Here is a 14,668-nt window from a genome sequence, read left to right as displayed (position 1 = left end):
TGTTTTGTTTCCTGCTCTTTGTAGACTTCTCATTGGAAGAAGGCAGGATCAGAAAGAAAGGGAAAACCAAACCAGCAACCCAGATTCCTGTATTGGCTATATCAGTAAATGTCTTGACTGAAAATGACAGTGGATTTTGAGGCCTTGGGCTCAGTGAGAAATGCGATGCCTGGATTTTTTAGGGGGTTTTCAAGTGAACCCAGAACATAATAATCCTCAACTCATTCTACCTCTGTCGCCTCCAGAGCTCTGGCCCCATGACCGCTTTCCAGTAAACACCCCCTGGTTGATCCTCACCACCTACATCAGGTGTCAGTCACACCAGCCCGCCCACTAGCTTTGAGCAGATTCAGGCACTCGTTGCCTTGAGGGCTCCTCCATCTCCTCACCTCCACTGAGGGAGATGCCGAAGGGACCTGTACCGTGGATGAGCGTATTTGCACTTCCCTGAGTCCAGTGTCCGCCATCCTGTAAAACCTGGACCCAGTCACAGAAGGGGTGGTCCTTATCTTCAAAGTCACACTGAGGAAAGCTCTCTGGGGGATCAGAATGGGAGGTCCGAGAAATCTGCGCCATGCTCCCTGTTCCCCCCCAACCTCCACCCCCGTTCCCCGAGCCCCTCTCACCCCCACAGGGAGCAATGCTGATTGCATCCACGGCCACCGCTGGCTCCGGGATCTTGGCAAACACGCCCACCAAGATGAACTGAAGAGAGAGGGAGAAGGGGCCGGGACTGAGAAAACAGCATAAACACTCTGTGTGCTTAGTCGCTCAGTCGTGTCCAGCTCTTTGCAACCACATAGGCTGCAACTTGCCAGGCTCCTCTGTCCACAAGGATTCCTCAGGCAAGAATACTGGAGTGAGTTGCCATGCCCTCCTCCAGGGAATCTTCCCAACCCAGGTCTCCTGCATTGCAGGTGGATTCTTTACTGTCTGAACCACCAGAAAAGCCCAAGAATACTGGAGTGGGTAACCTATCCCTTCTCCAGGGGATCTTCCCAACCCAGGAATCTAACTGGGCTCTCCTGCACTGCAGGTGGATTCTTTACCAGCTGAGCTTCCAGGGAAGCCCTGCCTAAAGGCTCAGCCCCCTCCATCGGATTTTACTCTGTGCAGGGACCCAGGCATCCGGCCTTCCAGGGCCCAGACTCTCAATCCATGTCAATATCGAGCAACCTCCCATAAAAGGAGACCTGACCCCTTGCTGCTCTATACCTGAATCTGTCCCTGGCCTGTGTAATTGACAGAGACAGGCTGCCAGTTGGGTCCAGGTTGTCCTGAGAAGATGGTGTGTTTCCGGATGCTGCCTATGATGGAAGGAACCCAAGACAGCCATGAGATGAAGGGGGCTGGGAAATGACATCACACCAGTACTCAGAAGGATGAATAGCTGAGGGAATACCTGGAGCAGGTTCTCAGCACAGCCTTTTCTCTCACTCTCCTGGATTTTTAAAATCTATTTTTCCAGAAGCCCTCCCCGCTCCCAAATTCCACCCACCACGGAATCATCTTGCCAGTATCCCAGATTTCCCCAGACCCTGGGGGATGCCCCTCATTTCCTCGTCAACCCAAGCCTGGGAAAAGAGCCTCAGGACAGCGTGAATCCTGTGACACTGTCATTCTCACCCAAGACAGATGCGTAGGCCATGAAGCCCGCACCGGGAGACCGGCCACGGAGGAGGTAGTGAAAGGACAGGCTGAGGCAGCCGGAGGACTGGATCAGGGGGCTCAGGAGGACAGATTTCTGACTCGCTTTTGCATTCTTGGGGTCCAGGAGCATATAATAGCCATCTGGGGAGGAAAAGATCAGTAAAGTGGAGAGTGACCCAGGGCTAGGGGCTGCAGGGGCGAAGAGCCTGGCCCTGGGGGGCTTTAACAGCTGCCAACGATAAGCCAGCACCAAGGTGATCCTACACCCATCACATGAATGGCTGAGGCCTTGGATTCTTCCAGGAGTGCTTGGCAGGTCAGGATGAGGACGCAGGAAACGCGGCATCTTAGAAGCAGCAGTCAGAGACATGTCCTTTGGATTCTGACGTTTGAGGTCCCCTCAGAGTCACATCCTCTTCATTTTCTTGAGCCACTGGATGTAAGTGACTCACACAGCGCAGTGAGAGTGCGGGATCCCCACCACCCACCCCCACCAGCCCACCAGCTCAGGCAGCCAATCAGCCTGGACCTCGCTCCGTGCTGCAACTGGTAGGTAGCCTGGAAGCTGGGCTGCAGGAGGGGGGTGCCACGGAGGGGTGTGGATTAAGGAGGCATGTGTCACGACACCCAAGGACTTCTACCTGGAGAGCATGCTTGGCCCAGGGATTCCCTGAGAAAGGTGGGCTTTGTAGAGGAGAGAAGGCTGAAATGGAGAGAATGGCAGGAAGCGGGCCTGAGAAAAGAAAGGAGCCAACAAGGAAGGAGGAGGGAAGGGGCGAAAGGGTGAAAGAAAGCAACAAGTGTAGATACTGGGACGTCTGAGAAGTGGGAAAGAAGATGCGGGAGAAGAAGAAGGGAAGAACGATGGGAAGACATAAGGGAGCCAGATGGGAAAAGGAGGAGAGAAAAAACGGAAGGGAGCCCCCGATAACGTTTGCTGAAACTGCTGGGCATGAGGAATAGTGCTAAATGCTGAGGGAGAGGGAGAGATGGGCTGGCCCTGCTCCCCAGGGTCTTAGGATGAAGGTCTTTCTAGAAGGCAAACCTCAGGCAGCAGAAAAGATCAGAGGAGGGGGTCAGAGGGAAGGATGGAGAAGAATGGACTCTGCCCTTGCCCTGTCCCCTCAGTGGATTCTAGTATGAAAACAGCCTGGTGACCCTTTTAAATGTAGGTCAGAGCAGGCCACTCCCCTGCTCCTGCAATGGCCCCACACCCATGAAGGATGAAAGCCACAGTCAGCCCTGACAACAGCCTTCAAAGCTCCAAGTGCTCTGAACCTCCGAGGACCCATCTGGGCTCATCTTCTCCATCCCAGGCATGTGGCTCCCTGCTGTGCTTCAACACCCACGCCCCCCAATCCACTGCCCCCTCAGGGTCTTTGCAAGGCTGGCCCCTTTGCTTAGAATGTTCTTCCCCTTAATAATTTCATGCCCCTCTCCCTCACCTTCTAAAAGTCTGTGCTCAAATGTGACCCTACGAGACCTCCTCCGACCACCCTGCTTAAAACTTACATCCCAGTCTACCCTGCTCCCAATCCCCTTATTTGTTCCATTTTTCCCCCTGATAGCACTGGTCATCTTTTAACTGTATAATTTACTTCTTCATTGTTTCAGGAACTGTCCCCCCATCTCCTCCCACACCACTCTCTGGTGTGGGACAGTACCTGGCACAATGTAGGTGCTCAATAAATGTTTGTTGGATGAATGAAGAAGGAAGGGTGACGGGGAAAAGAGGTGAGGAGAGGGTGGCATTGGGTCTGCCGGGTAGAGCTTTGGGGGTGGCAGTGGCGGGGAGCTGGCTGGGCACTTAGAGTTTTCTTTCTGCCCTGTAACTTAAGCTGATGGAGGTTGGAGGTAACTCCATCCTAAGGGAGTTACTGTAAGGTGGTCAGGCAAGCATCGTAAATGCCCGCAAAGGTCTCTAGAAGCTCAGAAAGTCAGAGGAGACTCCATTACTCACCCCCAGGGCTAGAGAAATCTCCCTCGGGCCCCACATCCTGCACCCCCGTCGGCCCCTTCTTCTGGACCCACTTGGCCCCAGAGGCCGTCGAGATCCAGCTCCAGCCGCAGAGATCTTTTAGAGTGTCAAAGTTGCATGTCTGCATCATGCAGACTGAGAGGAAAAAAAGGAGGAAGGAGGCAGTTCAGAAAAGTGTGCCTCAGATGCAGCATCGTAAATCAGCTATACTCCCATGTGTGTGCATGCATGCTAAGTCCCTTCAGTAGTGTCTGACTCTTTGCGACTCTGGACTATAGCCCGCCAGGCTCCTCTGTCTGTGGGATTCTCCAGGCAAGAATACTGGAGTGGGTTGCCATGCCCTCCTCCAGGGGATCTTCCCGACCCAGGGATTGAACCTACATCTCTGGAGTCTCCTGCATTGGCAGGTGGGTTCTTTACCACTAGTGCCACCTGGGAAGTCCAATACTACCATATAAAAAATTAAAAAAAAAAAACAGAGAGAGAAAAAAGATTGTCTCAGTCTGGAGTCAGACTCCTGAGTCCCAGCCTGGGTCCTGATGTTACCACTGCCGGCTTGCCAGGCAGATTTGGTCCCACTCCCCAGTGGCTGTGTTCCCGCCACAGGTTACTTAAGCCATCCAAGCCTCAGTTTCCCCATCAATAAACTGGGAACAAGAGCACAGGTCTGTTGTAAGTTATATCATGTGCAGGAGCATCTTGCACAGTGCCTGTGCTCATTAAGTGTTAGTTCCTTGCATGCACCTTCTGGAATATTCCTTCCTTTGAATTCAGTCCCCTTGAATCTCAAACATGAGCTTAGAGGGCCAAGTCTGAACAGATCTGGGGTATTAATTACAGCCAGGTCGACCAGACACCCATGTTTGTCAGAGACTGAGGGTTTCCTGGGATGCAGGACTTTTGGTGCTAACATAGGCACAGCCCCAGGTAAACCACAAAGGCTGATCACTTTAGGACAGGTGTCGCCCCAGTTATGTGTTCCAGAAGAACCTGTCTTCAGACGTGGCAGCTTCAGGAATCAGGTGTGGGGTGTGGACGTAGATGGAAGCAAGTCGCCCTAAGTCTGGGGGAAGCAAGTCGCCTAAGTCTGGGAGGAGCCAGGGTCATGGTCCCTGAATGAGTCCTGCCACCTGGGCACCTGCACAAAGGGTGAGGAGAGAGAGGAGGCGGGCGCGGGCTCACCCCGATTGCAGGAGCCCCGACGGATGGAGATAGCGTCCAGAGCGATGTCCAGATAAGCCGTGCTGCCCCACACTCCTTCGAATGTCAGCTGTGGGAGGGAGGAGGGGGCCACCCGCCCCGTGAGCCCCTTTGCCTTGGGCTCCCACTTTCCTGCCTGAATTCAGAAGCCCCCCCAACCCCCGTGCCCCGTCCTGGACCCCCCACCCAACACCCAGATTCCCATGGAGACCCCAGACTCTGCCTGCAGCCTCACCCGGCCGGGCAGGACAAGCCCCAGAGGCACTGTGACAGCAGTGGGGATCCAGGAGGGGCTTTGCGTGTTCACGTGTTTCCACAGCAGGTTGGGGTGCTTGCCCTTGGCGCCTGAGGCCAGCCACAGCTTGATTTGGGCACCCCACGACAGCCCAAACATGTAGTAGGCGAAGCGCACGCAGAGGGGGCCCTGATCCCATATGGGGGGGCTCCGCAGGCGGGCCACCCCACCTGGGTGGAAGGCGCTGGAGTCCATGTGCAGGTAGTAGCCCTCTGTGGGAGGCAGAGCCTTGAACGGTGAAGCCTTGCCCACTCCCCACCCCACCCCCACCAAGGGCTGCCCCCCAGCCCCTTCCCAGAGCCCTATCTCCCACTGGCTCCCTGCACCCAGACCTGCCCATGTCCACCTTCCAGCTGCCTCCCTAAACCTTCAGCCTCCTCACCTCCACTGGGGTACCCCCCGGGGGGGGCAGTGCCTCTGGTTGGGGAGGGCTCACTTTCTCGAGTCCAGTCTCCATCGTCTTTAGTCGCTTGGCTCCAATCACAGAGGGGTCTGGAGTCATCCTCAAAATCACACTGGGTGAGAACGGCTGCGGAGAGGAGAGGGGAACCTGCACAGCCAACCCCGGTGGTGTGTGTACAGGGGTTGGGCAGGATGTCTAGGTTGGGGGTGGCAAACTGAGGTCCCAGGCAGGCAGGCTTGTCTAGGCAACCTCCTGCCTTGCTGTTGTTCATTTGAATGTGAACCTTTCAGGCAAGGCTTGTTCTCTGCTCCTCCCCGGCTCCCTCCACCCTCCACCCTCTGAGGGTTGCCCTCCACATATTTATTACATGTTTATGTCAATGCAGGCCCGAGGGCACCTGAGGTGGCCATCCCTGGGAGGGACAGAAGGTCCGAGAAGTCCCAGGTTTCAACTCACAGTTTTCCCGCGAGCTGCGAGCAAGGGGCTTCCAGTCTGGAGGCTTCTCTTTCCTTAGTGTTGATTTGGAAAAAGAGAGAAAGAAGGGGGGGGGGGGATGTAGTTCTTGTTATTACCAAGAACTGCTAAACCTCCACGATTGTGAACTTTCTGGAAGTTTGTTCCTTTCTTTTTATCCATATTGTATCAACATGTATGCAGGGAACATACACTTACTTGAGGGTTTTCAGAAAGGTCACTCACAGCCTTCTCACCTGGTCATCTGTCTCCTAAAAAGCATCTCCCCTTCAAGTTCCTCTCGTCCCCTCTGGCTCCCTCTACCCTCTGTGCCCTGGATGTCACACGTGGTTCTCTAACATGAGAAGAACCAGTTTCTCTGTGCGGGAATTCTCCCACACCACCTGAGAGTTTACATCTGAGGCGTCTCTTTCTTTCAGGTCGAGGTTTTCCTGTGCTGTTGCCCAAATTTTCTCCACAGAGTAAGGACCATCTGGGTCTGGTGTTGCCAGATGGGTGGTGGGGACGGTCCTGCCCTGACTGAACACACAGACCAGTGACACCTTACAGATTCCACAGAGAAGCCAGTGGCCTTTCCCCGGGTGGCGTGGGCCACGTAGAACAGCTGTTTGTTTTAGTAGTTCAAGTCCTGCTTGTTCATATCCCTTCAAAGCTGGGACTTCCTGGTGCTTTAGTGGTTGAGAATCTGCCTTGCAATGCAGGGGACTAGGGTTCGATCCCTGGTTGGGGAACTAGGATCCCACATGCCGTAGGACAACCATGCTTGCGTGAGGCAATGACCGAGCCCACGTGCCACAATGACAGCCCGCATGACGCAACGAGAATCTCGAATGCCACACCTAAGATCCAACACAACCAAATCAATAAATGTTAAAAAAAATCCTCTCAGACAAGCTCCAGGACACCAAGCTGTCCATCATTTGTTGCTGCTTCCTGCTTGCTGTGTCTCTATCCACTGGGCCTGCGCTGGGTTTGTCCATTTTCTGAGAACCCAACCTCTCTGTCCTCCCCGACCACCCCCAGACCCGTCTCCTGAGCTCTGCACCTCCTCCCTGTCCCCTCACACTTCACCTCTGTCCTGCTTCTGCTCAGTGGCCCACACCCCCCAGGTCCAGGCTCTGTTCGGAGCCTCCTAACACCCATCAGGGTGTCCCTCCTTCCTCCCGGAGCCACACCGTTCGTCACCAGCCCGCTTGCCCTTTCCAGCTTTGCCCCTCGCGCTGTTCCTCAGAGGCACCCCCAGTGCCCCCCTGAGCCCAGCTTACCAGGTGGGGGCGGGCATGTGGCCCAGTCCCCAGGCAGCCCCCAGCAGCAGCACCAGAGTCCAGACTGGAGGAGCCATGCGGAAACTCAGAGGCAGCTCTCGGGGAGAGGAGGAAGGCAGAGTGAGGAGCCCAGGCCAACTTATCCCGCCCTGCCCCTCCTCGCTTGGCATCCTACTGAGGAAGCCATGAAAACTGCACGGAGAACAAAAAAATGCCCTGGGAAATGAAAACTACGAGAACTGAAACCTAAACCCCTACAGAAGAGTTAAATGTTGAAATCAAGAGAAATAAAATGAGAAAAAGCGAGAGGGAGACTCGGTCCAGGATGACTGACATTCAACCAGGAGAGTCCAGAAAAGAAATAACAAAGGAAAAGAAATTACTTAAGAAAAAACACAGAAGAAGATTCCCCAGAACTGACAAATGAGTCTCTTGATTAAAAGGGGTCCATTCTGGCAAATGCAAAGAGACCCATGAAAGGTGTGTCATGAAATCTCAGACTGTCAGGGCTGAAGAGAAGATCCCAAACACTTTCAGACAGAAAAAAGCAGGTCACGTACTAAAGATCAGGAATCAGCATGGCACCAGAATTTTCAGCAGTAACCATGGATGCTGAGATCCAGTGGAACATTATGCAGAATTCCAACCATTTCAAACCTAAAGTTCTACATAGCTGGCAGCAGGGGCGAAGGCAGCAGAAAGATGGAGTGAAGTGAGGACTGAAAATGCTTCTTGGCAAAGAATTGAAAAAGACAAGTCACAGAGGAAGACCTACAGGGAGCCAGGAAACATTGGAAAAGAGGTTCTGCTTCCGTCATCACAAGGGAAATGCTGATCAAGACTACAATTTTCATGTTGGCAACAGTTCGAAGGACTGAAGCATTGAGTGTTGGTCATGGTACAGGTAGACACACTCAAATACATTGTTGCTAAGACTATGTTAGTGAAAGCGTAATTTGACAATGACTATTCAGCTTTCAAGGTTATATATTGTCACCTTGCTTATTTAACTTATATGCAGAGTACATCATGAGGAACGCTGGGCTGGAAGAAGCACAAGCTGGAATCAAGATTGCTGGGAGAAATATCAATAACCTCAGATATGCAGATGACACTACCCTTATGGCAGAAAGTGAAGAGGAACTGAAGAGCCTCTTGATGAAAGTGAAAGAGGAGAGTGAAAAGGTTGGCTGGAAGCTCAACATTCAGAAAACAAAGATCATGGCATCTGGTCCCATCACTTCATGGGAAATAGATGGAAAAACAGTGGAAACAGTGTCAGACTTTATTTTTTGGGGCTCCAAAATCACTGCAGATGCTGATTGTAGCCATGAAATTAAAAGACGCTTGCTCCTTGGAAGGAAAGTTATGACCAACCTTGATAGTATATTAAAAAGCAGAGACATTACTTTGCCAACCAAGGTCCGTCTAGTCAAGGCAATGGTTTTTCCCGTGGTCATGTATGGATGTGAGAGTTGGACTGTGAAGAAAGCTGATCACCGAAGAATCGATGCTTTTGAACTGTGGTGTTGGAGAAGACTCTTGAGAGTCCCTTATACTGCAAGGAGATCCAACCAGTCCATTCTAAAGGAGATCAATCCTGGATGTTCATTGGAGGGACTGATGCTAAAGCTGAAACTGCAATACTTTGGCCACCTCATGTGACGAGTTGACTCACTGGAAAAGACTCTGATGCTGGGAAAGGTTGGGGGCGGGAGGAGAAGGGGACGACGGAGAATGAGATGGCTGGATGGCATCACCGACTCTGTGGACATGAGTTTGAGTGTACTCTGGGAGTTGGTGATGGACAGGGAGGCCTGGCGTGCTGTGATTCATGGGGTCACGGAGAGTCGGACACGACTGAGTGACTGAACTGAACTGAACTGAACTGATTCAGCTTTCAAATGTGTTTATCTTGGATCCAATTTACCTTTCTAGGAGCCTACCTGCAGAAATATGTGTGTATTTTCACAAAGATGTACATGCCTTAAAGATGTCAATTGCAGCATCATTTACAATAGGAAGGAAAAATCAAGGTTACCTAAATGTTTGCTGGGCTTCCCAGGTGGTGCTAGTGGTAAAGAATCTGCTTGCCAGAGCAAGAGACTTAACAGATGCAAGAGATGTGGGTTCAATCCCTGGATCAGGAAGATCCCCTGGAGAAGGACACGGCAACCTAGTCCAGTGGTCTTGCCTGGAGAATCCCATGGACAGAAGAGCCTGGCACACTACAGTCCACAGGGTTGCAAAGAGTCAGACATGAATGAAACGACTTAGCATGCACGCAAATGTTTGCCAGATGGATGGTTGGATTGTATTAAGAAATATTATTTATATGAAAGAATATTTTGTGTCTGCACAGCAAAGTGATTCAGTTATACATATATTCTTTTTCATATTCTTTTCCATTATGGTTTATCACAGGATATCCATCCTATTGATAATACCTTGCATTGCTAACCCCAAACTCCCACTCCATTCCTCGCCCCCCACCTCCCCATTGGCAAACACAAATTTGTTCTCTATGTGAGTCTGTTTCATCTGTCTCTGTTTCATAGATAAGTTCACTTGTGTCATTTGTTTAGATTCTACGTATAAATGATAGCATACGGTATCTGTCTTTCTCCTTCTGACTTTACTTAGTACTATAATCTCTAGGTCCATCCATGTTGCTGCAAGTGGCATTATTTCATTCTTCTTTATGGCTGAGTAGTATTCTGTTATATATATATACACCACATCTTTTGTATCCATTCATCTGTCGGTGGACATTCAAGTGGTTTCCATGTCTTGGCTATTGTAACTAGTGCTGCTCTGAACGTAGGCATGCACGTATCTTTTTGAGTTACAGTTTTGTCCAGATAAATGCTCAGCAATCAGATTGCTGGATTATATGGCAACTCTACTTTCAGTTTTCTGAGGAAACTCCACACTGGTTTCCATAGTGGCTGCCCCAGTTTACATTCCCACCAACAGCGTATGAGGATTCCCTTTTCTCCATGCCTTCTCCAGCATTTGCTGTTTGTACATTTTTTTTAATGATGGCCATTCTGACCAGAATGAAGTGTTACTTCATTGTTGTTTTGATTTGCATTTCTCTAATGATTAACGGTGCTGAGCATCTTTTCATGTGCTTGTTGGCTGTCTGTAGAATTTCATGTTCTGTTCATTGCAAAATTATTGCCCTCATTTTCCTCCTGTGAAAACTGAACTCTAGAGAAATGATGTCAGTTGTCCAGCATTGTACCTACTCGGTGTCCTGCCAAGTCCCAGGGTTCCTAGAAGTGTATTCCAACAGGGGGTGGAGTCACACCCTCATCATTTTCATCAACAGCAAGTCTTCATGAGAATGCAGATAAGAGGGTAGCTTTGCCGCTTTTTAAAAACCCCATTGACTCTCATGGCCGCCTCTTGGCTGGAGGGCTGTCCAGAGCTCAGCTCTCATGAGCTTGAGTCCCTGTATCCCAACCCAGGTGTTCCTAGTAAACTTCAGCTTCGTTCCTTGCACTTCAGGAGCACTCCGCCATCTGCACTATCAAATCTGTGTCCAGGGTGCCTGGCCTTGGCCCCTGACACACGACAGGGTTTTCCTGGACTGGCCATCCTCCTAAGCTGTCAGGGAGGGGCTGGGACTGCCCTGCTGCAGGTGTTGGAGAGGGAAGTCCCAACTCCCTTCGGAGTTCCAGGGACTCCTTCTGCCTAAATGAGCACGCACAGGGCCCAACTCCAGAAAAGAGATCCTGTGTCCTTTTTCACCAAAGCTGGGGGTACAAAGGATGCCCAGCCCAAACCCTAATCTCCCCTTCCTCCAGAGCAGCTTAGGAGAGAACTTCCCTGATGGTCCAGTGGTTAAGACTCTGAGCTTCCACTGCAGGAGGCACCAGTCCAGTCCTTGGTTGGGGAAGTTCCTCATGTCTGATAGTGCAGCCAAGACAAAACAAAGCAAAAAACCAGAGCAGGTTAGGAGAATGACCAATAGGGACAGAGCCAAGAAAGGGTTAACCCAGGGACAAGCAGAAGCCCATTGACCCCAGCCCCTCCAGGTTAGTCAATAAGTCCTCTGAGGGCTGCTCCTGCTGACCTCTCTTTGGCGCCACAGGGCTGGACGGTCACAGCTTCCAACCGGTCTGGGGTTGGGGGTTGGTGCTCAGGCAGGACAGGAAGGGATGGTGGTGTTCAAGGAGCTCTGCCTTTTGGGGAGTTGGAACAGGCAAGGCCCCAGGGCCGTTATCACCTGACAAGACTGGCTGTGGTAGGAATAGGTGTGGGTGACCTTGGGATGCGGAAGAACCCAGGAATAACTCCAGGGAATGCAGCGCCCACCGCCCCCCCCCCAGCTTCCCTGTGTGGCTTTGGACCCTTTGTTCACCCACTCTGGTCCTCAGTTTCCTCATCTGTAAGAAAGACCAGCATAGCTCATGTTTTCAAGAAACCAGAAAAAAAAATCATGGCACTTTCCTGGCAGTCCCGTGGTTAAGGCTCCATGCTTCTAATTCGAGGGGTGCAGGTTCGATCCCTGGTTGGGAAACTAAGATCCCACATGCCGTGAGGCACAGCCAAAAACCAAAAAAATCATTATAAAAAAACCCAGAAATTGTGTGTGGTTTGCATAATTTTTTAATAATTCATTTTTTAAAATCAAGAGGATTTATAGACAGGCAATGGCACCCCACTCCAGTACTCTTGCCTGGAAAATCCCATGGACGGAAGAGCCTGTTGGGCTGCAGTCCATGGGGTTGCAAAGGATCAGACACGACTGAGCGACTTCACTTTCACTTTTCACTTTCATGCATTGGAGGAGGAAATGGCAACCCACTCCAGTATTCTTGCCTGGAGAATCCCAGGGATGGCGGAGCCAGGTGGGCTCCCGTCTATGGGGTCGCACAGAGTTGGACACGACTGAAGCGACTTAGCAGCAGCAGCAGCAGAACATGATTCACATAGGCAGGGAAACCATTCGGCTGTTTTTCTGTTGCCAATAATCTTTCACAGGGTAGAAGTTTTATGATGGAATTTTGGAGGAATGAGCCTTGACCAGCTGGGAATAACATAGTTAACCTTCAGCCTAGATTCCAGTGTCTAAGAGGCCCCGTTTTGCTAGCTCAGCTCCAGCAGCAGTCACCTACTGGGGGAAGTCAGAGGGCTGAGTTAGACCCAGGAGAAACCCAAGTGACCTGGGGGCTGGGGTCAGGCAGATGCATTCGGTCAGCCTGATGTGCAGGCCAACAGGCTGCAGTCAAGGGTGGGAGCTGGGGCTGCAGGTTTGGGCCCCAGAGCTGGGAGACTTGGATGGTGGGAAGGGTGGTAGGCACCTTCAACTTTTCCTGGGAGGCAGTGGGCACTGGGGGCAGGAGATGGATCGGGAAAGAGTGGTAACAAGAAATGCCTGGGATTCACGCCTCACTGACTGAAGCTGTTTTCTTCCCTCTGTCCATTCCCTCTACTCTTCTCCCCATGAGGCTTGCTTCTAGCAGAAGAGGGACCCAGAGTCCGAGAGCCTGGCTCCTGGTCCTGACACTTCCTCTCGGTATCTTACGACACAGGCCAGACCCATCCGTGATCTCTCCGGATCTCCTTGTCCACCAGCCTCTGTCTTCCTCATCGGGTTAGGAGAGCAAAAGTGAGACTGCCTGGGACAGCACTTTGGAAGCGGCAAAGCCCTCTACAAACAGGAGGCATCTCCATGAAACGGTTATGTAACCCACTGACTCAGAACCAGGCTGAGTTGGCGCCTGTCCCACCGGAAGCTGGAAGAGCTGGCTCAATCACTCACCCAGAGGAACTTGGTTTTAGTTTCCTGGTCTGATGAATGGGGATGATGCCTGCTGTCCTCTTTCGTGGAATGATGGTGAGAATCACAGGGGATCTTGCAGGTGCCAGAGATGATTTGATGTTGTTAATCATCAAATCATCATCATTGTAATAGTGCAGAAGAAAGCGGGTCTTTTTGCCCCAAGGGGACTGTCCACTCTAGGAGGACACTAGGCTGTGAGTAGCCCAGACCGTAATTCTGCTTTTCCATGTACTACTTAGTCCAAAGGCTGGCATACAGTAGAAACTTCATAAATGTGAAACAAATTATGTTTTAAAATTATATTCTTAACTTACTCGCCCATCACACCTGACTCAGGTCATATACTTCAGGTTCTGTTAATTAGTTTCTTTTATTTTTCTTAATTTTTAAATTTTATTTTTTAGCCATGCCATGCAGTATGTGGGATCTTAGTTCCCTGACCAGGGATCGAACCCTTGCCCCCTGAATTGGGAGCACAGAGTCTTAACCACTGGATCATTAGGGAAGTCCTTCTTTTTTTTTTTTAATTGAAAGCAATAAGAAGTCTGAAACTAAGTGGAGGAATAAGGTCAGGGGGAGGAAAGACCCAGGAGATGTTTAGGCAGCACTCAGGCCAGGAGAAGGAAAAGACTTTGGGGTTATGAGTCCTAAATCTCAAGTTCAGGTTCCAGCCTTGACTTACTAACTGGATTTCCTGGACTTCAAAATAAATCTCTTCGCTTCATTTTTGCCAGAAATAAAGAGATATTCCATCCTTCCTGACTCACAGAGGTGGAGTAAGAACCAGATGGCATGTGTGGAAACCATAACATGAATTTTTTTTCCAAAATGTGCGAGGTCGGAGTCCTCAGGGTTCTATAGCGTGTAGGTTACCCTAGCATTTCCCAAGATGGCCTGAAGAGGGCACTGTAGCCCAGGAGCCGCTTTGGGCAGAGTGAAAATTGTCGGGCTGACTCCTCCCACAGCAGCTTGGCCCCCACCCCACCCCTCACACACAGACATTTAGCAAATACCCTCCAACCCCTCAACCTGCTCATCTTTTTCCTGCTGCAGATTGCAAAACATTCCCTCACTTGAGCATATTTGTAGGGGTGCAGGCTAACTTCTCTGTTTTGCCATATAAGCAGAAAGACCAATCCCCCCACCCCATGTATGATAATGGTCAGGATCAGTCCCCATCCAGTTTCGTGACATCTTTTGCAGTCTGCACAGGTCTTTCTCTGCCATTTGCGGCTGAAACATTATTTCTGGGAAGGAATTTGAAGTTGACTGTCAGAGAAAAGGGTAAAATCAGAAGTAGAAATTCCCTGGCAGTCCGGAGGTTAGGCTAGGACTCCTTGCTACCAGTGCAGGGAGCATGGGTTCTATCCTTGCTCAGGGAACTAAAGTCCCATATGCCATGTGGACAAAAAAAAAAAGAAGAAAGAAGTAGGGATCAAGCGTGGAGGTTGAATGAGTTTGTTCTGTGTCCCCACCCCAGAGGAGCTGAGAAGGCTTATGTGACAGGAATAAGATGCAAGTTGTTTTTCTTCTTGGTCTGCACCATGGGAATGACCGCAGTGACGTTCTCCCAGGGCCGTGTGAGGAATGCAGTGAGGTCGGATAAGTG

The 14,668-nt window shown here is 50.9% G+C and overlaps 1 protein-coding gene across 1 annotated transcript in view; it reads right to left on the bottom strand.

Moving 5' to 3' along the window:
* ZAN (zonadhesin) overlaps nucleotides 1-7,342 on the bottom strand; it is a 35,779-nt gene extending 28,437 nt beyond the window's left edge. Inside the window, exons 1-10 of the mRNA XM_088833271.1 lie at nucleotides 7,266-7,342; nucleotides 5,983-6,035; nucleotides 5,506-5,652; nucleotides 5,064-5,335; nucleotides 4,811-4,898; nucleotides 3,611-3,763; nucleotides 1,627-1,791; nucleotides 1,216-1,307; nucleotides 627-705; nucleotides 390-536 (exon numbers count right to left, since the gene is read on the bottom strand). Coding sequence (XP_088689397.1) covers nucleotides 390-536; nucleotides 627-705; nucleotides 1,216-1,307; nucleotides 1,627-1,791; nucleotides 3,611-3,763; nucleotides 4,811-4,898; nucleotides 5,064-5,335; nucleotides 5,506-5,652; nucleotides 5,983-6,035; nucleotides 7,266-7,342 — 1,273 coding nt within the window. The remainder of the gene's footprint in view (nucleotides 1-389; nucleotides 537-626; nucleotides 706-1,215; nucleotides 1,308-1,626; nucleotides 1,792-3,610; nucleotides 3,764-4,810; nucleotides 4,899-5,063; nucleotides 5,336-5,505; nucleotides 5,653-5,982; nucleotides 6,036-7,265) is intronic.
* Between the last annotated feature and the right edge of the window lie 7,326 nt (nucleotides 7,343-14,668).

This window comes from Moschus berezovskii, chromosome 27 (genome assembly GCF_049115385.1).
Source record: "Moschus berezovskii isolate FMDL1 chromosome 27, NW_MosBer_1.0, whole genome shotgun sequence".
In the NCBI taxonomy this organism is placed as follows: Eukaryota; Metazoa; Chordata; class Mammalia; order Artiodactyla; family Moschidae; genus Moschus; species Moschus berezovskii.
This window is presented reverse-complemented; position numbering and strand designations above follow the sequence as displayed.